This window comes from Panthera pardus, unplaced genomic scaffold (assembly GCF_024362965.1).
Source record: "Panthera pardus isolate Hobbes unplaced genomic scaffold, ASM2436296v1 HiC_scaffold_11, whole genome shotgun sequence".
Lineage (NCBI taxonomy): Eukaryota > Metazoa > Chordata > Mammalia > Carnivora > Felidae > Panthera > Panthera pardus.
In genome coordinates, this window is record NW_026526666.1 from 34,150,580 (window position 1) to 34,174,879 (window position 24,300).

Below are 24,300 nucleotides of genomic sequence, written 5' to 3' on the forward strand. Positions count from 1 at the left end.
AGCATTCTTGTTATGCAGTTTTTTTAGCAGTGTAATCAAGGGGAACTTTTTGGTTTAAACTCGGTTTCTGGTTTAAATATTCTTTTGGAAACCTCACAGGCATTTTGAAAGGAGAATTTGAGGTTCTGTGATATGACACAAGCTAACTGGATCTATTGTCATTATTTTTTTGCTGAAGGAAAAGACACTGTTCTCATTTTCAGGAAAGTGTGCAAAGATAGCCCCTATTGAATGTGAGCACATCTGTGTTAAATTTGTTTGCTTTTGCAGGTGTTTGCAACTTGTGGCATGTTTCAAGACTTCACTTGGGATGTTTTGGGTTTTTTTCTTCAAGGAGGAAGAGCTTTTGCCCAGTAAAGGGACATTAAGCAGGCTTATGTGGAATGCGAATTTTGTCCTTTGTCCTCCTACATGTTCTTTTGAGCACTTTCCCACATGGATCCCGTTTGTCCTTTGCGTGGTGTTCTAGGGCATCCCAGATGAGCGGCAGTTGATATTGCCTTCCTCTGTTATGGTATTTACAATAGCATGCATGTGGTCTGACACCTCAGATAAGCATCTATCACACTTTATCTCACAAGTTTTAATTCGGTCCTCAAAGAGCAGTTGGGGAAGTTTTTGAAAATATGTTTCTTCAATTTAAAAATGGAATATTAAATGATTTTTTAAAGTTAATTTTAGCAATTTTTATATGATAATTTAGAGAGCGAATATAAGACAAAATCTTAAGATTTTGCTGTGACATTCTCTCAATACTTTGAGTTTAAATTCCTTTACAAAAATACCGCTGTTTAGAAATAATTAAAAGAGGTTGCATTAGGTTACTGATTTTTCTACATTTCCTCCAACACGGTTTTGGAATTTAAGGCATTAATTGGGGGATCAGAGTTGAATTCTTCCATTAGGTTTCACAAGGTTCTTTTTTGAATTCAAAGATAATGAACTCACTTTGTTAACATAAATTTCAGTTATTTAGTATTTTAGTTTTGACTCAGTTGAGTCAGTTTGTTATGTAGGTCTTTAAAAATTTTTTAATTGTATTTTAGTTCTGTGAGAACTATCCCAAAGATCCTTTGAACCCAGTTCTTTCTGGATCTTTATATAACAATTAGATATAGAATATTTTCACAATTTAGAAGACACAGAATAAGTATCTTTATAATGGGCAGCATGTATAGTACTTTGGAAATAGGGAAAGACAAGTAGTTGACTTTATGTTTCTGTCCATTTGTCAAAAGACTGTGAGGAGTTATTTATTTTGAAACTATAAAAATAATTTGGTAGTTTGGTATACTCCCTAATAGTGATCAAATGTGAGATAGGATAAGTCTAGTGAGAATGTCCTGGCTAGAACCTTATTCCAAAAAAAAAAAATTATTTCACCTTTGGTGTTGAAAATGGTTTACTGCTGAAAGTGTAGCAATTATTTATGGTGTGATGGTGACACCCTGTGGTTTCTTAGAGGAAGACAGCTGTATTTCCTGTGGAGTCTTCAGTAGAGTTGGACTGCTTTTATTCTTGTTTTCCTCCAACTACTTATGAAAACATTTCATGGGATTTTTTTGTTTTTAGTTTAAATACATTTCTAAAGACTATTTAAGAGTGTTTTGCTACTTTTCATAATCTACCTAGTTCACTTTTCAAAGAAAACAAGTCTTTAAATCTTATTTAAGATGTATTTATTTATTTATTATTATTTTGTTTTAATTTTTAATTTATTTTTGAGAAAGAGAGAGACAGATCGTGAGCTGGGGGAGAGGGGCAGAGAGAGAGACACACACACACAGAATCCGAAGCAGGCTCCAGGCTCCGAGCTGGCAGCACAGAGCCCGACGTGAGGCTCAAACCCACGAACCGTGAGATCATGACCTGAGCCGAAGTCAGATGCTTAAATGACTGAGCCACACAGGCACCCCAAGTTGTACTTCTTAATCTCAATTTTAGTGGAAGTTAAGAAGCATAGTTTTTATTGATCATGGAGTTGAATAGAAAACCCAGTCTTTTACTGTGACTCCTTTGATTTTTTTTATTAAAATGATTGTCCAAAACATGTTACACTGAAACCTAAATTCTGTAATAATTTAACTATTTTTCAGTATTATACAACTTTGAAAAAATGTAAAAGCATTAAAATCTTGTCTCTAAATTCTTAGATATTTAGTATTCAATTACTTTAAATACAAAGTCTTAAAATAATTTGAAATAAAAGCATGAGAGTTATACTAAATCGTATCCATCATCCATCCATCCTAATATTCTGTCTCTAGTTATGCCACCAAGAGATATGTAAGGAAACTGTGATGCCAATTAACACCATTAAAGTCAATGGACAGAAACACATCCCTCAGCCCCTCAGATGTCTTTTTACTCTTACTAATTCTTATGGATCTGATAGTTATTTACCTTTCTAAGCCTCTTTAGTCTTGGATTAATAACTCCCACAAAGTTACTAGATAAAGGAACACTTTTATTGCCCTTGATGTAATTCTTTGAAGTGTCAAGGCATTCCCCCTAATTCTAGTAAATTAAAATTTGCTAAGTAAGCCTGTGTTTATCTCATCTGTATCTTTTGTGGTCTATAGATTTTGATCATATGTCCTTTAAGCCTTTATCATTGCAACTAAAGAGTCCTAATGTGTGTAGGGAGCTACTGATTCCTTTAAGCTTTGTGTATCTTGTTTGAATTGTCTCCAGCTCAATTATGTTTTTTTGATTTTCATAACTAGTACTATGTATAATATTCTAGATGTGAAATTTTTAAAAGTTCTAGTTAATTATGAAAGTTTTAAGAAAATGCTTGTGCCATAATCACCAATATTAGTACCTTTAATAAGAATAGGATTAGTTTTCTGTAGGCTTATATATTTTAAATTTTCATTCTACAACTGGTTACAAATAAACAATGGTAAAACTACCTTTCTTTACTGTTATGCTTGTTATTAATCCTATGATTAATCCTTTTGATAAAATCCATGGAAGATTACATATGTTTATAATGTTACATAAAGATCAAGTTCCAAAATAATTTAAATATTACTAATATATATTTTTTTAGAGCTTAGAAACCAAGATAACTGAATGGAACTTAGAACTGAGAAAGACTAAACATGAAGCTGTAGCAATGAAAGAATCAAGTAGGCAAAAAACTATAGCTCTAAAAAAGGCATCTAAAATTTACAAACAAAGGCTTAAACACTTTACTGGAGACATGGAAAACCTTACTTCCCAAATTAGAGATCGGGTAAGTATATATACATTCTTTGTTTACTGTCCTATGTACTTAGTTTATGTAGTTAATGTCATAATGCTTAATATAAATCTTATTCTTCTCTTAATGCTACTGACAGTAGAAAAACTTTGTTGCTTTAGTCTTTATTTTGAAAGATTATATAAAATGTCACATTTGCATATTGAAATTTATCAGTCTTTCCTTGGGAACTTTATTAAAGGATATATTAAATGTGTCCCAAAGCATCTAATGCAAACTAAGGGTAATGCTTCATACATATTCCCCCTTGGAAGCGGACAGTATACATTAGCATATTAAAGGCCCTGAGTAGGCCTTCAGTAAAGTAAAACAATAATGAGGAGTATTGAACTCATAGTTTCTCACCACTTATTAACCACAGAACTCTTGTTTTACTCACAAAACAACTCTTGGAATGGGTTCTAAGGAACACCAGTTTGAGAAATGCTGATTTATGTTATTAAACCATATGACTTTATTCAGTAATTCACTTCATTTGAACTCTGTAATGCACTTAAAACCATTTGCTGACGTAAACACACCATGTGAAAGTTATCTTTGGGTGTAGTACAAAGTTGAAAATTGGACTTAGTACTTTGTTGTTTTTGATGAATTATTATATTTCTTCAATTAGCAGTTAATAAAATATTTACTCTTTTTAATGTCTCACTGGTATTGGACCTCGTAAGAACTTATGTTAAGGCTTATAGCTTAGGATCTTTTAGAATTGAAAGCAGACTTGTATAAACTCTGTGTAAACAAAGCAGCTTAATATTTTATAAGCTCAGGTGTTAACATTTAAGGATGATCTACATTCAGAAGAATTTATCTAGACAAAAAGAATTGAGGAATAAGTTCAAAATCCAGAAGGTTATAAGACTTAGTTGAATACCTGAAGTGTTATTGAGTGGTGAAAGCCAATCAAGCCCTTCACATCCTCGGGGTTTTCCTATTTAAATAGCATCATGTCGCTCCTGCTCCAGATCACGGTATAGGAGGGCTCTTCCACTTGTGAACCTTGTGACTTTGGGTAAGGCACCCAACCTCTCTAACCTTCCGTTTCCTTAACTATAAAATAGGAGGTGGGCAATATCATTATCTCATATCACCGTAGGGAGGAATAAGTGAGAAAATACATGTCAAAGCACACTGCCTGGTGGTCCTACATTTTTTGCCATATTGGCCTACTTTCTATTCCTCTAATGCATAGAGATTTGTTGTTTGCTGTTATCTCTGGCTGTAATGTTCTTCTCGGGTTCACAATAGCTGGTTCTTTTTTTAATCATTCAGTTATCTTTGTAATTGACATCTCTTCAGAGGGGCCTTCCTTGACCACTCTGTTTAAAGTAGTCCCCCAACTATCGTATCATGTCTTAAATTTTCTTCATAGCATTTATTTTACGGATACAATTTCTAAGAATCTTTATGTTATAGTATATTATCCAACTTACACTTCACACACACACACACACACACACACACACACACAGTCCAACTTAAACTTCATAGTGCAACCTAAAATTCTTTTTACACAAAATATGAAAGCAGAATACTAGGCTTTATTCAGTGTATCAACAATATTACTATAAAAAAAGTGTAAGCCAAAAAAGTAGTTGAATGATGGAAGTAAAGAAAAAAAGCCCCCAATAAATATCAGTGGCTATCATTGCTTCTTCTGGATCTTCTGATTAATAATTATTGGCGCTGTTGTCTTCCTAGTGAGTTTGTTGTTCTATAGAATGTGGGCAGGGGGCACAAAGACTGTAGCTCACTAGGTGGGTTTGTAAAGGGTAGATTCATTTGACAGCTATTTATTGAGAGTCTTCTTTATGGCAGGCACTATTCAAGGCCCTAGCAATGAATGGAACAGACAAAAATCTACGTCTGGGAGCTCACATTCAAAATGGATAAAGCCATCACTATAATTTTCATCTCTTTGCTAACAGTAACAGTATCTGAAGGCCAATGGGAGTGACCTCTACCAAACAGCTTGACATCATCATAGCAATGAGAAATAGGGCATTTATTTATCCATAATAAGCATTACTAAATGCTGTGGAATTGTGGAATTGCAGAGAGTTTCTGTATTTACCATTGAGGACTTCTTTCTCCTCTGATGCTTATGTGGTTGTCAACATCTTCTATACATAGAATGCAAAATGAAAGTTCAGGAAATAGGAAGGAAATTATCCTCATTAATTATGAAACATTGTTTGAAAATAGTTATATTAACATCCTTAAAATGTGTTAGAACTACCACTGTGCGCATATAAAGCAATACTAATTAAAGATACTATCAACGTTTACTTTAAAAGCTTCCTATGTTCAGAGTTGTACTCTAAAATTTTCTGTATCAAGAGTTCCATCCTTTATAAGATGAGCATTTCCTTGTTTATGTTGTATTTGTGTTTAGGGCTCTGCACAAAACCAAAGTGTTATTTAATTACAAGATGAGTACTTGATGTATTTTTTTAGGAAGCCAAGCTGTCCGAAACAATTTCAGCTTCCAATGCCTGGAAAAGTCATTATGAGAAAATTGTGATAGAAAAAACTGAATTGGAAGTTCAGATTGAAACAATGAAAAAGTAAGAAAAAAGTTTAGAAACTCTTTAGTGTTTAATAAGTGTTTTTAGTTCTTTCTTCTTTTAAGGGGTTTGCATTTTGGTTCTTCTGGGTTACATGTGGTAAAGGTTGTCCGTATGATTTGATATTCTTGCTATTTATAACTCTGTAAACTTTTCTTATTCTATTACAAAAATGCAATAAAATGATTACCCATTAAAAAGTGCATTGGCTAGGGGGCCTGGGTGGCTCAGTCGGTTAAGCGTCTGACACTTGATTTTGGCTCAGGTCATGATCTCATGGTTTGGGAGTTTGAGCTCCACATCTGGCTCTGTACTGATAGTGCAGAGCTTGTTTAGGATTCTCTGTCTCCTTCTCTCTCTGCCCCTTTTCCGCTTGTGCACGCTCTCTGTCTCTCAAAAATAAATAAAATAAAAAAAAATGCATTGGTGTTCACATTTTGAACTTTGTAGGTTAATATTTAGTATTTGAGTATGTGTCATCTATTATTTGCAGTAAATGTTAACACTGCTTTGTCTTAAAATGGAAGTAATATTTCTCTACTGAGCAAGAATGTATAAAAATATATAATGGAGTTTACAATAAAAACATAAATGGTTTCAAAGTCGTAAAAGTTATTGTTCCTTTAAGTGCCTGAATTATGTAACAAAGAAAAATCAGTGATTCAAAATGCATATCTTTTATTCAAATTTATTACTGATTAACAATAATGAACCCTGAATATCTGTTTTTAAATGTTTTATCTTCTGTATGTTCTCTTCAGTTTTATCATTGTAAACTAGCATGTGTCATTTGCTTCTAAAGGTGAAGTATTGCCTCACTTGAGCCTTTTATTTAACTTTGTCCCTGAGATTGTGTATATGTATGTGCATGTGTGTGAATGAGAGACAGACTACCTTTGGATGACAGTTTAGACATTTTATTGAATAGTGAAGAGAACGCTGTGTAATTTCTTATTGGCTTCATCGATGGGTAATAATTGCTAATCAGTGTTACTCAGGTAGTAACCTGATAGGTAACTGCTTCCTGTTTACCTTGGTCCATGGCTTGTATTAACTTTTGAAACAGTGCACCCTACGAAAATAATTTCATAAGCACACTTAAAAAGCATTATTTAAATGAAAGTTTCTGTTACTTTTATGAAATATATCATTTATCTCACAAAGGCAAATTACTAATCTTTTGGAAGACCTGAAGAAAGTAGAAGACGTTGGTAAAAATTCATGTGAAGAAATTCTTAGAAAACTTCACTCAGTTGAATATGAAAATGAAACTCTGAATCTTGAGAATACAAAATTAAAGGTAATATGTGTTCCTGTGTGTATGTGTATATATTGTCTAATGACAACATAGTAGAAGTAGCTGGAAATAACAGCATGCTTAGGATAGTGCTGTTGTGTCATTTTGTCCTTTATGTTTGTCAGGGTATTAGAGTATCATTATAATATGCAACTTATAAAACTATATATTCATATCATAGATATATATCATAGATATATACATATTCTATATATCTGTACATACACATGTAGACACGTACTTGTGTATAGATTTGTATTTATAGTTGTATACACAGATATGTGCTAAAGTTGTTTTCAGCAATATTAAATAAGACTTGTGAAGTTGAACAACTGTTTCAACTTTTTAAAAAACTGTTTGTTCTCCAATTTTATCTGTTGAATCATCCAAAATTACATTAACTTTAATGTGTAAGATTTTTTTCTAGGTGTCATGGTTACGATAGGATGTAACCTCAGGCCTGGTTTGTTTGAAACCAGAAAGTATGTTCTTGGCTGCTTCATAACCAGAAAGAATTTTCCAACTTAATCAAATCCAAGGGGTGATTGGTTTGTATGTGTACCAGAGAAAAATGGAGAAGTTTTTTTATACTTTCTGAGAAAAAAATGTTTGAGTTCTCAATTAGAGATACATGTAACCAGATGAGACTTGATTAAAGATGACGGCATCCTTTTCAGTTTTTTAATACAATTTTTGGAGGATAGTAAATAGAACACAGAAAAGAATCTCTTTATGTAAAAGAAGGCCAGAGTTGGCAGCTCAAAGCTGATATGGCATCAGGGAACCTAGCCTCTTTTTAGCTCTCCCCATTGCCATTCCTAGGTTATGACCCTCATGATCCAAAATGACTGCTGAAGCGCCAGTCATTATAGCCAAGTTTCGAGCAGAAGGATGCAAGGGGAAAAAGATGAATTATTTCCCCCCCTTTTTTTTCATCTCCTGTTTCACTTCCTCTCAGGGAGAATTCCTGTAAGTTCCGTACCACTCTACCTTCTACTTATTCAGGTACATGGCCCCAACTAGGTGCAGGGGAGACTGGGGAATATATAGTCTTCTGGTTATCCTGGGCTCTAGCCAAATATGAATACTCATTATTTTCTGCAATTTATTCATGTTTTCCTCTATCTGTTCATATAGTTTTACTGTATTTCCAGTTTGCAATTATTTTTCCTGGTGATATCTCAGAACTGCCTTAGTTCAGCTCAAATGCTACTTCCCCCACAGTCTTTTCAATTAGGATGAATATCTCTTTTTTCAGCTCCCATCTTTGTGTGCCCAGAATGCCCAGGGAAGGTGTGACATACACTGAGGTCTCAATGTTTATTGAATGAATGTTTAAAATGTTTTTTCTTGGAAGAGGAAACAATTTTATTTATTATGTTTATTTCCTTGATTTCCTTGATAGTCTTCAGAGAGAAAGGATTAGCATAATCAATATTTCATCCATTATGAATCTAATTTTTAATCACGTGGTAAATGGAATTAATTTTAAATTACCTGGTATAAAAATCATTGGGTTAAAATTCACATCTTACATCCTATGAATAATTTGCAAACATGTATTTTTAATTGATTATTCTCTGGGTTTTGTTTAAGGAAAGAAGTTTAGGTGTGTTTGGCATATGTTATTTGCAATGCAAAATTGCCTAGATGTATTTTGTTACTTTTAGTGACCAGAATAATTTTAGATTTTAATGTTTCAAATGAAAAAAAAAATTGAGCTGATATTGCTTTCAAGACCCAGTGACCTCTTCTCTTGAAATTGCAAGAGTTTATTTGGATGGTTATAAGTTCTATTTGTTCATTATAAAGAGTTGGAAAAACAGAAACACATAAAGGGAAACATTTAAAAATCTCTTGTGATCTCATAACTGAAACTAAAGTTACTATTTTAGCATATAGTTTTGGGGATTTTGGACCACTTCCAGTGTTTTGCTGCTATAAATAAAAATGTGGACAGTTTCCTTGAGTCTTTTTGCATATCTGTTTTCTTAGGATACATTTAGGATAGAATTGTAATTATATGGTCAAAAGGAAGGCTCATTTTTAGTGTTGGTGTTATATATTTCCAAATTACCCATCATAATTGGGTCCCTATATTTCTTCCAGTACTAGACAATTTTAAAAGAGATCTCTCCAAATTTGATAGATGATCTCATCTAGTGCTGGGGCTTTAAGTACCAGGTATATCCTGGGGGCTCTCAAATTTATATCTCTAGCCTAGACCTTGCCCCCGAATTCCAGACAAGTATTCTACTGCCTACTTGAAATTTCCACTTGGGTATTTAATAGGTGTCTCAAAGTTAGCATGTTTAAAATAGACTTCCTGTAGGGGCACCTGGGTGGCTCAGCCCTTACGTGTCAGACTTCCACTCTGGTCATGATCTCACAGTTCGTGAGTTTGAGCCCTGCATCGGGCTGTCTGCTTTCAGTGCAGGACCTGCTTCAGATCCTCTTTCCCTTTCTCTCTGCCCATCCCCCCCACCCCTCTGGAAAATCAACAACAACAACAACAACAACAACAACAACAACAACAACAAAAATGGAGCTTCTGTATTCCCCCAAATAGCTCATCCTACAGTTGTCCTCATCTCAGGTAACAGCAATCACCCTTCTTTTACCTGGTGTCATCCTTGACTCCTTTCTCTCCCATCTGCTCCCGGTCTGTCAGCAGATCTACTACAGATAGATCTAGGATTTGACCATCTCTCCCCAGCACCACTGCTACTGTCCTGGTTTAAGCCACCAGCATGTCTCACAGTTACAGTGACTTCCCAACGCCTCTTTATTTCCACCCTTGCACCTGCACTCAGATTACAGTGCAGCAGTAGAGTCGTTCCCATAAAAATGTAAGTCACACCATGTCACTGCTCCACCCAAACCCTCCAGTGATACCTGGTTAATAAATACCTGCAAAGCATTATTCCACCTGGCTATCCATTACTTCTCGGGCCTCATCTTTCCACTATCCCTTTTGGTTTCTCCCTTCCTGCCACATTGACCTTCTTACAGTTTTTCCCTGACTGGCCAGGGCTTCTCCCACCGTTTCCTTGCTCTATGGGAATTCCCTCCCCTCAAAGACCCACACTTTCAGTGTTTGCTCAAAAGTCCCTTCTGGAGACCTCCCTGGCCCATCCACAGTTCGTGTATGGTGTATTTTACTTCATGTTCTTGTTTTGCGTTCGTCTATCCCTTGTTTTTGTCTTTCTATACATGGGGTATGTGAGCCCCATGAAGGAAGGGATTTTTTGTTTCTTTTCTTCATTAATAGAAGAATATCCAGTGCCCAGAGTAGGTTTTAATGACCAGTAAATATATTTTTTCATGTATTTATTGATGATTTACATTTCTGCCTTTATGAATTACCTACTCACTATCCTTTAGGTCTTTTTTCTAATTAACATGTAAGAACTCAGGTATTAATCTTTTGTCATAATTAGTTATTCTCTTTTACATTTTGTTTGCCTCTTAAATTTTTCGAGGGGGCAATGAAGTTCGGGGAGATGCATTTACACATATGTATGTATACATATTTTTTTTCTTTTATGGCTTCTGTTGAGTCTGCCACATTTCTGCATATCTTACAAGTAAAAAGGACTGACTGCTTGAGATCCAGACTATCTTTTGAAGGATGTTTGTATAATGGACATCCTTGGAGATAGCAATGTTTTCCTTACCAAAGGGCAGACATGCTTACTGCCTGTTATGAGAGATCTGGGTTCCCTAAACTCAGGGTTGCGCCTCTGTAGTGCCTCCCCTGAAAGGTGTGAGTGTCATCTGACCCTCACTGCGTTGCCCTGTGGGAGCTGGGGCTTAGGAAGCTACCACAAATCTGGCATCTGGCTACTGCTATTGCTGCAATGAAGTTTTGTGTCTCTGACCCAGGAGTCTCACATCCTTTGCTAGCATCCATGAAACTGTTCCAGGCTAACCTGTAAACTTGGAAGGTAAAATCCCAAACCCTTAGAATGCTTGATATCTTTTTTTGATTCTATGCTTAGTAGGGGTTTTGCTATCCTAAAATCAAAATTTTAGCTGTATCTTCTGTGAAAAATTTTAAAGCTTTGTTTTAAGTAAGTATACAAATATATTTTGTAAAAATAAATACAAAAAATAATATTGGTTGGAGCTAAATAGTTAATCTATTTTCTTTCTAATAATTAAACAGTTGTCTTATTACCATTATTTAGTGATCCACATTTTTCTCATTGACTTAAAAATTCAACCTTTATCATATACTAAATATAAGTTTGGTGTATTTTTCTTTGTCTTTTCCATTGACTTTTAAATTCTAAAATTATATATATATTATATATATATATATATGTATATGTATATTTACATACACATACACACACAGTAAACTTAAAAATTTTAGTTCTTTATACATCCTAATATCTAGTAAGTACTGAGATTCTCTACCTTAGTATTTCTTTCAGAATTGTATTAGTCTTTCCCATTTATTTTTCCATATGAATCTTAAAATTAATTTTGTTATATTCCCCCTCCTCCCAACTGTTGTATTTTTGGTTGAAATTGCACTTAAAGTGTTATTGTTTTGAAAAAACTGATATGTCACTAGTATTGAGTCTTCCCATCAAAGAACATGGTCTTTGTATTTTCCAAGTCTTTCTTTGTCAGGAAATTTTAAAAGTTTTAAAAATATATGTCTTACATAAGTCTTGTTATAGTTATTCATTATTACTAACTTTTTAAACTTCTTAAATTTAAATGGTAATTTTATGCAATAAAGATAATTATGTTATTAACTTTGTTGATAAATGAGTTATGTTTTTATAACCCTGTAGCACCAGAGTATAAGTGAATTCTAATGATTTATAAAATCTATTTATATATTCCTTGCTAGAGTACACTTGCTGCTTTGAAGGATGAGGTTGTTTCTGTTGAAAATGAACTCTTAGAATTGCAAGAAGTAGAAAAACAACAGAAAGCCCTTATTGAAGTATATAAAACTCAGGTGACTATTGCATTCGTTTTAATGTTAAATTTTGTAGACAGTTTAAAACACTGCATTTTTAATGATCTAAATTAAGGTGGAGCTATTATTTTGTGATAGAATATATGTCCCATCTATTTCTTAACGCCTCGTATATTTTTATAAGTAGATGATTCTGCTGATTCCTGATTCATACATTGACTGTGTATATACTGGGTATTCCTAAAAGTAGATCTAGGGGCACCTGGGTTACTCAGTCGGTTAAGCACCCGACTTTGGCTCAGGTCATGATCTCATAGTTTGTGAGCTCGAGCCCTGTGTCGGGCTCTGTGCTGACAGCTCAAAGCCTGGAGCCTGCTTTGGATTCTGTGTCTCCCTCTCTCTCTCTGCCCCTCCCATGCTCACGCTCTGTCTCTCTCAAAAATAAATAAACATTAAAAAAAATTAAAAGTCAATCTAAAATTAATTACGTTGGTGTAATGTAAACCTTAGGTACAATCTTTTTCACTTAGTTATATTTATTTGTCATCTTATATATGTAATGGTACTGATGTAGAATAATGACTCCCTTCTAGGGTCATTAAAGCTCAACACTCCCTCTTTCCCAATAAAAAAAGTAAAATTCTGATTTACTCACATGAAAGACCTGGAAAAGAACATATGAAAATATATATGGAATACAGCATGTGTTCAGTGGCAATTTATAGAAAACCTTATGTTTTGGAAATGTAGTATTCAAGAAAATATGTATGAGAAGATGGGACTTATGCAGGTCCTTGAACAATGGTAACAGACTAGTCAATAAAGAGCTTGATTTTACTGGATGAGAGAGCATTTTAATTAAAGAATAATGAACTAAAGGTAAAAGCTTAAGCAGGGCATTGTGTAGATAGGTAGGAAGGAAGTACATCTGGATGGTTTAGATGGGAAAATGAAGTTGAGACATCCAGTTAGAATCTTGTAGTCATGGGGCTCCTGGGTGATTCAGTTGGTTGAGTTTCTGACTCTTGGTTTCAGCTCAAATCATGATCTCAGAGTTCATGAGTTCAAGTCCTGCATTGAGCTGCACGGTGATAGCATGGAGCCTCCTTAGGATTCTCTCCCTCTCCCTCTCTGTCTACCCCTCCCCTGCACTCTCTCTCTCTCAAAATAAATAAAAATAAACTTAAAGAATATATATTGCAGTCATGTGGAGCTTACCAGACCAGAGGTAAGATGGAGGCCATAGTGGACTGCGGGACACATTATGGAGAATGACATCTGGATCCTCCAGCTGTGTGTTTGGCTTTAATCCCTCAGCAAGAATACTGAAGAATACTGTGCATGTTCTATGCTCTGGGCTTTGTATGAAGTGCTTAGATTTTCTTTCTTTTTTTTTTTTTTTTTTTGAGAATTTTTAAATTTTGGAGTGTAAAATAATTGGTATGGAATTGGTAAAATAATTGGTATAGTTTGGATCAAATGTTCTTTTTTTAAAAAAAAAAACAAAAACGTATTTTATTTTGTTGTAATAAATCTGACTCTTCCCAAATAAATATGCATGTGGACATACATGTCAGCATATTTCAATTACTCCTTAGTCTTCAGATTTTTTTTTATTTTTTTTTTAGTTCTCCTTAAAGTTCATTTACCTGCAAGTATAGATCTCTCTAATATTCAGTCTTAAGGGGAGAGACTAGAAGTATTGATGGGAAAAGACAGATAAGTCATAAAAGGATTGTAGTTTGGAATAGAGCACTGATCTATTCTTATATTAAAGCAGGAATAACATTAGATAAAGATACTGAGGGTATTGATAGGGAAATAATGATTTGCTTTTTATTTTACATTATAGTCTTTTTTTTTTTTTTTAACATTTATTTATTTTTGAGAGACAGATCATGATCAGGGGAGGGCCAGAAAGAGGGAGACAGAAGATCCAAAGTAGGCTCCATGCAATGAACATAAAGCCTGATGCAGGGCTCAAACTCACGAACCTTGAGATCATGACCTGATCCGGAAACAAAGAGTCAGACTGAGCCACCCAGGTGCCCTTACATTGTGGTCTTAATAATAAAATATGTTACTCTATTTTCAGATACAAAAGTTGCAAGAAGCAGCTGAAATGGTGAAAAGCAGATGTGAAAATTTGCTACATGAAAATAACCTAATAACAAAAAACAAAAATAAAAAGTTAGAGAAGGTGAGTTTGATGTTTTAAGCAATAAAATAATATTTTATTTATATGTTTTGTACTTTATGAGTACTATACCTATTCTTTCATTGTGGTTGTTTTCTCTAGTTTAGACCTAGGAATTATCTGTCTTAAATCTCTGTAGGAGTTTGTTTTCTAAAGAGATAATGTTTCTTCCAGGCTTGAAATGTTTGTATGAATTTTTTTTTATTTTTTTACTTTTTCCTTAATATTTTGAAAACAGCATAAATGTTTAATTTTTCTGATATAAGAGCAGACTTAACATAGCTCAAAAAAAAAAAAAATGGTTATCACGTAATCCCTGAGCTTCCTCAACCATAAATATGCAAACTTGAATATCTCTCATTTTTAATCCTACCTTTTTGTTTCTGGTACTAAATCTTTTGTGTCTAAAAAGCAAAGTAAATATTCTCTGCTAAATGCAGAGAATATTTGGAGGAAAAATAATATTAAAAAAACAGCATCATTTCCCGTTGTCACTCCATTGCAACAGAATGAGGGGAAGGCCAGTGTTGGCAAGTTAGGATGTTTTTGCGAATATTTTTAACTTTTTAAGTGAAACCTCATCCCTCTTTGGGTCTTGTCATGTTGTTTTGGTAAGGAAGCAGTGGAAGTCCTAGGACACTGACTCCTAGCTGGAGAGATCATGGGATGTTACCAGTCACTTCCAACTGAGTTTAATAAGGTGACTATCTCTGGGTTGCCCCCACATTTGGGATCGAGATGTCTGAGTGAGGCATGAGTGTGAAGAAGAGGTCAGCCAGAGTGGGCATTCTGCTGGTTAAACAGAGATAAAGATAGCCCACCTAACATGCAACTGACTACTTTCTTGGGATTACTTTTCACCTATTTTTAGCAGCATGTCTAGCATTTCATGTGTTCTGGTCTCTTTTTCTCATGAGACATACCACTGCAAAGGTCTCTTTTGCTAAGCAGCACTGTAAATAAAAATCCTATTAAAAAAACCTGTTCAAAACGCTGATGGGGCAGAAGCCTGTAATTTTCAGATACCACGAGGTCACAATGTCTTCTAACTGGTATTAAACCAGAAGTCTTTTTTTTTTTTTTTTAAGAAATTTCCATTCATTTTTTTTTTAAGTTTATTTACTTTTGAGAGAGAGAGGGAACACAAGGAGGGGAGGGACAGAGAGAGAGAGACAGAGCGAGAATCCCAAGCAGGATGTGCACTGTCAGCACAGAGCCTGACATGGGGCTTGAACCCATGAAATGTGAGATCATGACCTGAGCCAAAATCAAGAGTCAGACACTAACTGCCTGAGCCACCCAGGTGCCCCTAGAAAAGTCATTTTTTACGATGAGATTTTTCCTTTTCCACTGTTGACTCTCATGGTTTTCTCATGGGCTCTTAGATGTTTGGGGACCCAGAGGTACACTTTGTTCTTGCTTGACCTTTTGTGATCAAGAGTGCCAGGTGATGCACGGTAGCTCTAGGTGTTCCCTGTCTCAGGGACAGAGTCTGGCTCTTGTTTTTTCCTTCCTATAAACATCCTAAATGCCATATGTCTTGTTATTTTTTCTTAATTAGCCATGTAAGCATTTCTTAGGTTTGCTTCTTGTCACATTTCCACAAAAATGCCACAGTGAGGTACCGCACTAGCCAAAGGGATGAATGTAGATAAAATTAGGGAGACTTGCTCATAGTAACACTAAGGATGAAGTTACAGTCTACTGAGTACTGATGACATTAGCTAACTAGAAATAATATATAGTAAACCCCACCAACCTGAACGAAGATGAGTGCAGCAAGGCTGTTCTGACTAAAAGATCTGAGTTACAAGACTGAATGACAGAGAGTGACGATTACTTTAGACTGATGGCTGGGTAGTAGAAAACTACCACACTAGCTTTACTAGTAATAACTATGCCTGAGTATAAATTACAGGATTCAGGAAGTTTGCTTTCCTCGGTACGTTAAACATTCTCCCTGCAGGCTAATATTATATGCATTTACTCAACAAACTTATTTTCAACTACTTTTTAAATTTTAATCCCAGTATAATTAACATACAGTGTTATATTAGTTACTCAACAGACTTTTTGCAAACTAAATTGCAGCCCGCTTTTGAGTTATATGTTCTTAGTTGGCAGAGTCCAAGTTCATGTTTATTCGTATTTATTTGGTTGAATCATTTTGTTTATAACCATTATACCTAAAATACTCATTGTATTACGAGCATATGTAGTATGTAAGGTAGTGAAGACATTAATGCTGAATGTGTGACCTTGCACTTATTTCCCTAATGCTCCAACTCAGATGAGAGGCCAGACGGAGTCTCATCTGAAGGAGTTAGAGCACGTCCGCGATTCGGTGACGGCGGCGGAACGGAGGCTTCACGAGTGTCAGGAGAGTGTGCAGCACTACAGGGAGAGATGTGCGGACAAGGTGCACACCGTTAGGGAGCTTCAGGGCCAGGTGTCCGGCTGTCATTTTGCTGTCTTCTAGATACGTTAAAGGAATACTCTGGAGTGATTTCACCAGTTGAGGGCACTCATGTCAGGGGTTGATGTGTTTTGCTTTTTTGTTTTTTTTAACTCCCATTTAAGTCAATTTATCAGTTTATTGCAGATGCTGTAATATTTTGCAACCTATTCTTATAGTATTTTATCGTGGAAAATTGGTAACTAAAATAGCTCATTTTATTTGTATAAATCTGTATTTAGACATTTGAGAACACAGTAATAGCATGAGAAGAGCAATACTATGTTTACATATAGCTTTTTGATATCATGATAAGCTAAATTATTATAATTTACTATACAAAAATTAGAATTTATTTTCATTAGAATTGTGCATCAAATTCATTTGGATTATTCTCAATTATTTTTATTTTTTTTACTCCCATCAGAACAGGCATCATCGATGCCCTGTTAGTCACCACATAGCCATCTCCTTTTTTTTTTTTTTTTTTTTTTAATTAATTTATTTTGAGAGACAGTATACTCATGAGCAGGGCAGGGGAAGAGAGAGAGGGAGAGAGAGAATCCACATACCATCTTCTAATTCAATACCTAGTACAGAGTAAGCTCTTACAAATATTTTTTTAATTAATTACTCTTTCAAAGAAGTATATGCAAGGAGGGAGCAAGTCTTTTTGTTTATTTGCAAAAACAACTCCCTGTCTATCTTCCAAATGTAACCGGGATTTTAATTTTGAAATGCATCCTGTTTTTGAAAAAAACATGCAAATAAAACTTTGCTAAATTTAAATTCCCGAAAAGAGATTTTTGTAGGAGAATGCCAAATCTACATAGATAACCCAAATTATAAATTAAATTATGAGAAAAAAATTATTTTCAAGGCTTCTTAAAATAAGTATAGCTTTTGAAGCAATGGGAAGAGTATTTGGTTTTGGCATGAACAAGTTGTCTTTGGTTGATTTGTTCATTTTATTTTGCTTCTCACAAATACAGTTTTCACTCATAGTTAACTTCATAGATGTTCAATTATCATTCACTATCTTGAGATGAAGCAGGAAACTGTAAGAGTAACTCTAAATATGCAACAATAGGAGATTAATGATTTTTAGTCTTCAAATTTACTTAATAAAATAAACACCCTTTTTCAACAAAGCATTGTTCAGAATGTTTTAATTGCCATCTTTCAGAAAAAACCTTCTAGTAGATGATTTCCTATGAGACAGCAGTTTTTTTTTTAAAAAAAAACTTAATCAGGAATTTAAGAACTTATGTTTTAAAAATGTAATTATTTCTTTGAGTCTCTCTGTGTAGGAGTAATAATAATATTTAGGCCTTCTTGTTTCTTTAATGATTATTCTAACACTAAAGTACATAGATTTCTTTGGAAGTTGCTTATAAAGAAAATAACCAAGAAAAATTTTTCCCCCCTTCTTTTAGGTTGATGGAAATCATAATCTTCTAAAAAAGCTTTCTTTGGAAGAGGAAAATTATCTTATTCAGTTGAAGTGTGAAAACCTTAAACAGTAAGTATTAAATTGACTTAAAATTGGTGTTACATTTTTTTCTATACACTGTAATTTTAAAATATATGTTTTCTGAAAAAAGAAAATTAGAACAGATGGATGCAGAAAATAAAGAGCTTGAAAAGAAACTGGCAAACCAAGAAGAATGTCTTAAGCACAGCAATCTTAAGTTTGAAGAGAAATCTGCAGAACATACAGCATTGGCCAGACAGCTGGAAGCTGCTTTAGAAGAAGGAAGACAAAAGGTACAGATGGCCTTTATTTAGAAACTTTTTAATTAGTTTACCGAAGAGTCGTCTTTTTAAACAGACAATATCTCATCTTACCAAACCTACAGTTATTGTTTTTATCCTGATGACAGGGTGAAGAGAGCAATTACATTTTTGTTTTTTACCTACTTTTCCCTTTTGGAGCTAAACAGCTGTATTACTGGTACAGAATTACTTCACTAGGTGAATGATGATGTGGCAGGGTAGAGGGCAGAGATGGAAAACATGGAAAGACTTCCCCCCTCCTTTTTGTTTTTGTTTTGTTTTTTTGAATAAAAAGCAGTTGTGCAAATTATCGAACATTTTGGTTAGGATCTGGTGAGGTGTAAAGCTCCAGTCCCTTTTCTTTTCGCCTAATATTATTGCATAAATACATACAAGAATTAAAGAAAAATTGAATTCCAGTTAAATCCATTTGTTTCGCATTTAATAAATATCTTACTGTGTGTTGGGCACTCTGCTAGTATTCGAGATGCAAAGATGAATAAGACCTTGTTCGTTCCCAAGCTCATCGGCAGTTTCCCTGGTGTAATCAGAAACCCACATGTGGAGGGCAGAGAGAGACCGTAGAAAGAGATGCACCATTCCTGGTTGGAAAATGGCAGGTTTAGTAAGCAAGGGAACATGAGAGTTGTCTTGGACAGCCACAAGATGAGTAGATTTCCACAGCCACCTGACAGACTCTTAAGTTTATAAAGAAGCCGTTTAACTAGGTTCAGTCATGTACCCAGACCAGAAAATCTCAACGTCACATTTCATTCTCAAGGCTCTTTACCTGGAGCAGCTACTGGGAGCAGGGAAGGAAAGCAAAACACATACCTCAAGGACAGGGGAGAAGGTGGGGAACCTCCAATTGCCCAGGTCCAGCTAATGGGTTACCTGGAGGTCATGTCTTTTTTACCATCTCCAACAGACCTCGCCCCAGCTCTCAGGACACTCATAGTCCAATAGGGAGATAATAGGCAAGCAGACAAACGTCATCCAGCATGTAGGTGCTACAACAGAGGGAGGGTGCAAGGTACACCAGAGGATGTCGTTAGTTTAACTGGGGGCGTTGGGAAATGATTCAGGAGGGTCTTAAGGAAAAAATACATTTATCAAATGATTTGAAAATGTAATCTTGAAAGGGCATAAAGTGGTCTTTGGATTCCAACAGGCACTAGGTTTGAATTCTGGCTCTGACTGGGTTTGAATTCAGGGTGACGTTACACCCTGACCCAGAGTGAGTCACTTCTCTAAACTTTTAGTTTCCTAATTAGTAAAATGGGGATGATGTGTTTCCTCATCAGATTAAATGGTGCTAAAAAGAGATCCTCTTTACCATGATGACTCTCAAATGTGTATCTCTTCCCCAGGTTTCTCTCTCCCCTGAAATCTAGACTCAGATTTTCTGCTACTTACTTGACATCTCTACTTAACATCTCAACCTTAACATGTCCACTACCAAATTCTGAATCTTTCCCTCTAAACTCTTTTCCACCCATGTCTTTCACGAACTTGTGAATGGCAATTCCACATAAGTTAGATAAAATCTGATGTCCTTGAAGTGTGGCTCATACATTGCAAGTGTCATCTATCTATCTATCTAGATTTGTTTTAATTGTGGGAAACCAATTTAAATTGACTTTGAAAGGCACAACATTGAATAAAAACTAGGTAGCAAAATGTATTGCCAACGGTAGGAATGTAATCCAGATTTCTCAGCCCCATCAACCTTTGAGAGGAAAATAAATGCCTTTATCCTGGGTTCAGCCTAGGTAGACTTCAGAAATGGTAGGTGTTCTCAGATTCCTTCTCAGAAGCGTTGAGAGTTCCCCAGAGATGTGTCTACGTTCTCCTTTCTCTCCTGCTGCACTGGAACATGGGGCTGTCTCTAGTTCCTGCCAGGTGAGGGTGCCAGCACTGCCCTGTCACCGTTGTCCACAACTGAGGACATTGTCAAGGGCTCTTTCTCCTACAGCTTTACATCCTGTGAGCATCCCTCACTCACAATCACCTTTGGAATTTGTGCAGAAGAAATTTTTGTAAATTACTTTACAATAACTTAGAACTAAATTTACAGTAGGAATATAGTTAGAGGACAGTCCTTCCCACTAGCTCCTTACTCCTGAACTAGCCCTGCCTCCACTCTTACTCTTCTGGCTCCAACTCAGAATTCTTGCAGAAAGGCTCCCACATATCTGAATCATTGGATGAACATAGCCCAGCTAGACTTTCTGCTAAAATAAACCATCGTAGAAATAGAAAACTCAAATTCAGACCACTTTGTAAGTGAATGAATGAAAAACAGTTTCTTGTGTGTGAGTGACGTGTATACATCTCCTGCTCTGTCCCAATCTCATCCATCCAATCTGTGAGCAGCACTGGATGAGAACCTTCTATGCTCTGTCAGCACTCTAGACCCCACGGTGAATATCCATACAGTAGGATGGCAACTGGCAAGTTGGCCTCAGTAGGTTAAAAAAATACAGTATTGGGAAAAACACCTACCCAAGTCACAGAGGAGTGCAAATGTGTGTACTTCTTCCATCTCAAGCTAATTTTGCAGATATTTTTAACTGCAAAGAGAAATAAGCATACTTATGCTATATGTATTTTTTCAAGATAGAACATCTTTAGACATTTTCTAATTAAGCTAGTATACAGTTAATATCTGTTCAGAAAAAAGAGGTATAGTATAACTATGTCAAGTCTTTAAGTCATACTTTAAAGAAAGCATATTTAGTTATTTTACTCTCTTAATGAAAATTATAGGTTTCTGAAGAAATAGAGAAAATGTCATCTAAAGAGAGGGCTTTACAGATTAAAATATTAGATCTGGAAACTGAGCTTAGAAAGAAAAATGAAGAACAAAGTCAACTTGTTTGCAAAATGAACAGTGTAAGTATTTGTAGGGCTTAATATATTTTCATAAGAAGTAAATTAGCATTTAACATTCTTACTGTATAGTTTAGTTAAAGTATGAAGTGAGGGGATTGCTTTACTGGTAATATTAAAAATAACAAATTATATAAATCATAAAAATTTAAGATGTCATGATTATGCCAAAGAATTATTATACTGCATCCTTGGTAGCTTCTATTACATTTCCCCAAGTCTCATCAGGCCCTTTCCTGCATATTACTTTTGCATGACGACTGTTTAATGAAAGTTACAGATATAATCTACTTAGGAATTTCTGGTATGAATTTTTCATTTTTTTAAGATACACAATTTAAACTATTATGAGTTAGATTTTGATATCTGTCTTGAGTAATGAATATTATATTTTAGAAGGTGATGAGTTTGTGTTAAGTAAATATTCATATTGTTATATCTGCATATGAGACGGGTGCTTTGAGCCACTCAGCCATGAAATGAGAATACCAAATTGGCCGTGTTTAATTAATCTTCTAATGTCTTTTCCTAAATATTCATGAAAGTAGTCAATTGGCATAAGGCACTATGAGAGCTAGCACTAGTCGTGACTAAATTACTTGAAAACTATCTACTTGGTGACATAGAAAATGATGATACTTTATCTTTTCTGGGAGCCGGAGACACCACGAAAACTATTTTTGTATTCCCAAGTGTCTAAAAGTTGAAAACGTGAAAGATTCAAAAGTTAAATGATTTTTGGCATCCAATTTTGGTTTCATTTTATCACCATCAAAAGTGCCATGGCAATTTAATCAGAACAAACGTTTCTCAGTTTTAATGTAGCATGGGCCTTCCCTTTATTCTAAATCTCTTTTATTTATAGATTGATTTTTTTAATGTTTTTCCCACCATCAGAATTTTTGATACTATAAAATATGTGTAATTAAAGTTCTAAAAAAAATAGTAAGATAAGTTGGGTTTCTCTACAATTTCCCAGTACTTGGTTAAAGCTTCCAAAAGAAAGAAGTTTAAGATCTGAGGTTCTGTTAAATCTGATAATTTTTACAGGATAAAAATCTAGAATTCTAAACATTGGTTTAGACATTACTGAAAAACGAGTCTATGTATTTTGTCCTTTCAGGGGACAGTTCTGTGGGCAGGTCAGTATTTATTTTATATACATATCTTAGCTCCAGTTGAATTGGAAGCACCCTGAGAGCCTGTCCCATAGTTGATTATATCCTGGTGTCTTCCACAGCACCCCGCCCAGGGTAGCAGGCTTCTTCAGATTTCCTGCCCAAGTGCTTCACCTGGGGCAGAGTGGATATGCAGACCCAGGCATGGCCCCACCCCCTTAACCCAGGCCATCCTTCCTGAAGCCTGAATGTCTCTGGAGTCTAATGCATTATCCTATAATCCACAAACATTTCACATTCTACCCTACAATATAAGTGTGTTCATGTTAATATTTTTCCCTCCAAACTGTTGGGTAAAACTGATGTTCCGCAAAGATTCACTATATTCATTCTATGATTTTGTGTAGCCCATCCTCACACATTGTTTCATCCCATGCCACTTCCCTCTCCCAAGGGGCATTACTCAGTTTCAGAAGGTGTCAGGTATCATTGAATACCTGATAGGAAGGAATGCGAAGATTTCTTTCTCTTTTGAAGGTGTGTACATTTTAGTTGGAAGCTAGATGGTATCTGCAACTTATCTATCTGAAGTATTTTCAGTGAACAGATCGATTTGGGAATTTGTGTGCAGCTGAATATTTTTAAAAATATATTGGGCTTTGAGGGGCGCCTGGGTGGCTCAGTCGGTTAAGCGTCCGACTTCGGCTCAGGTCATGATCTCGCGGTTCGTGAGTTTGATCAAGCCCTGCATCGGGCTCTGTGCTAACAGCTCAGAGCCTGGAGCCTGTTTCAGATTCTGTGCCTCCTGCTCTCTCTCTGACCCTCCCCTGTTCATGCTCTGTCTCTCTCTGTCTCAAAAAAAAATAAACGTTAAAAAAAAAAAAAAAATATATATATATATATATATATATATATATATATATATATATATATATTGGGCTTTGAATTTTTTCCTCAAATAAAGAACACCTATAATATTTAGAATTCTTTTTATTTTTAAAGATTTCTAAAAATGTTCATATTAAAAAAACTGGAATTTTTAAGGCAGCAGAAGTCTTATGGTATAAAATAGAAATTTTTAGGCAGAGAAAATGGCAAAAACTAGTATTAAAATAGGTCATGTTAAAGGTAGTGAAAATTAATTATGATAGTTTCAATAAAATAGTATCACAGTAAAGATCAACCATGTATGTACTTTAGTCATGCTGAATTTTAAAGAAAAGTGAGCTCTAAAATAAGTAAATAATGAACATATCAGATGTTAGAATTCTCTCTTCAAAATTAAAATTGTGTATTTAATTACTGTATATATAAATTTTACATTGTGACTCTCCTTTGATATGAATGTCATTATTAATTGATCCTTTGATATGAATGCCATAATTGATTATGTTTGTTTCTTTTTTTATTTAGAAAGCACAACACCAGGAAGTATGTTTGAAAGAAATACAACATAGTCTTGAAAAGTCGGAGAATCAAAATGAGAGTATTAAGAATTATTTACAGTTTCTTAAAACTTCTTATGTAACAATGTTTGGATAAATTGTTGGATTTATTTTCTATAAGTGATAGGATTTTACTTTAAGTCTAAAACATGATTGGGTAATAAATAAACTTTAATTTACGGGTGGGAGTAGTAGAGTTTTTATGTACATTTTTAAAATATAATTTATTATCCATTTGCAGCTTTAAGATATAGATGTCAGTATTCCTTTTTGCCAGATAATTTCCACTTAGCTCTAGTTTAATTTAATACTTATTTAAATGATACTGGTTTTTAGAATGTTTTTCACG

At 34.8% G+C, this 24,300-nt stretch overlaps 1 protein-coding gene across 12 annotated transcripts in view; it reads left to right on the forward strand.

Annotated features, from left to right (window-relative positions):
• The window catches only part of ODF2L (outer dense fiber of sperm tails 2 like), a 169,983-nt gene that overhangs the window by 12,336 nt on the left and 133,347 nt on the right, over window positions 1–24,300 (forward strand). For 4 of the 12 annotated variants that reach the window (XM_053892963.1, XM_053892974.1, XM_019414032.2 and 1 more), the window contains 10 exons: window positions 3,056–3,241; window positions 5,723–5,832; window positions 6,997–7,132; window positions 11,997–12,107; window positions 14,164–14,268; window positions 16,556–16,714; window positions 18,157–18,242; window positions 18,325–18,487; window positions 21,266–21,391; window positions 23,920–24,135. In XM_053892963.1, the coding sequence (XP_053748938.1) occupies window positions 3,056–3,241; window positions 5,723–5,832; window positions 6,997–7,132; window positions 11,997–12,107; window positions 14,164–14,268; window positions 16,556–16,714; window positions 18,157–18,242; window positions 18,325–18,487; window positions 21,266–21,391; window positions 23,920–24,048 (1,311 nt within the window). In that variant the 3' untranslated portion in view covers window positions 24,049–24,135. Of the gene's footprint in view, window positions 1–3,055; window positions 3,242–5,722; window positions 5,833–6,996; window positions 7,133–11,996; window positions 12,108–14,163; window positions 14,269–16,555; window positions 16,715–18,156; window positions 18,243–18,324; window positions 18,488–21,265; window positions 21,392–23,919; window positions 24,136–24,300 lie in introns of those variants that run through there. The other 8 variants (XR_008418805.1, XR_008418804.1, XR_008418808.1 and 5 more) reach the window with 4 other exon arrangements.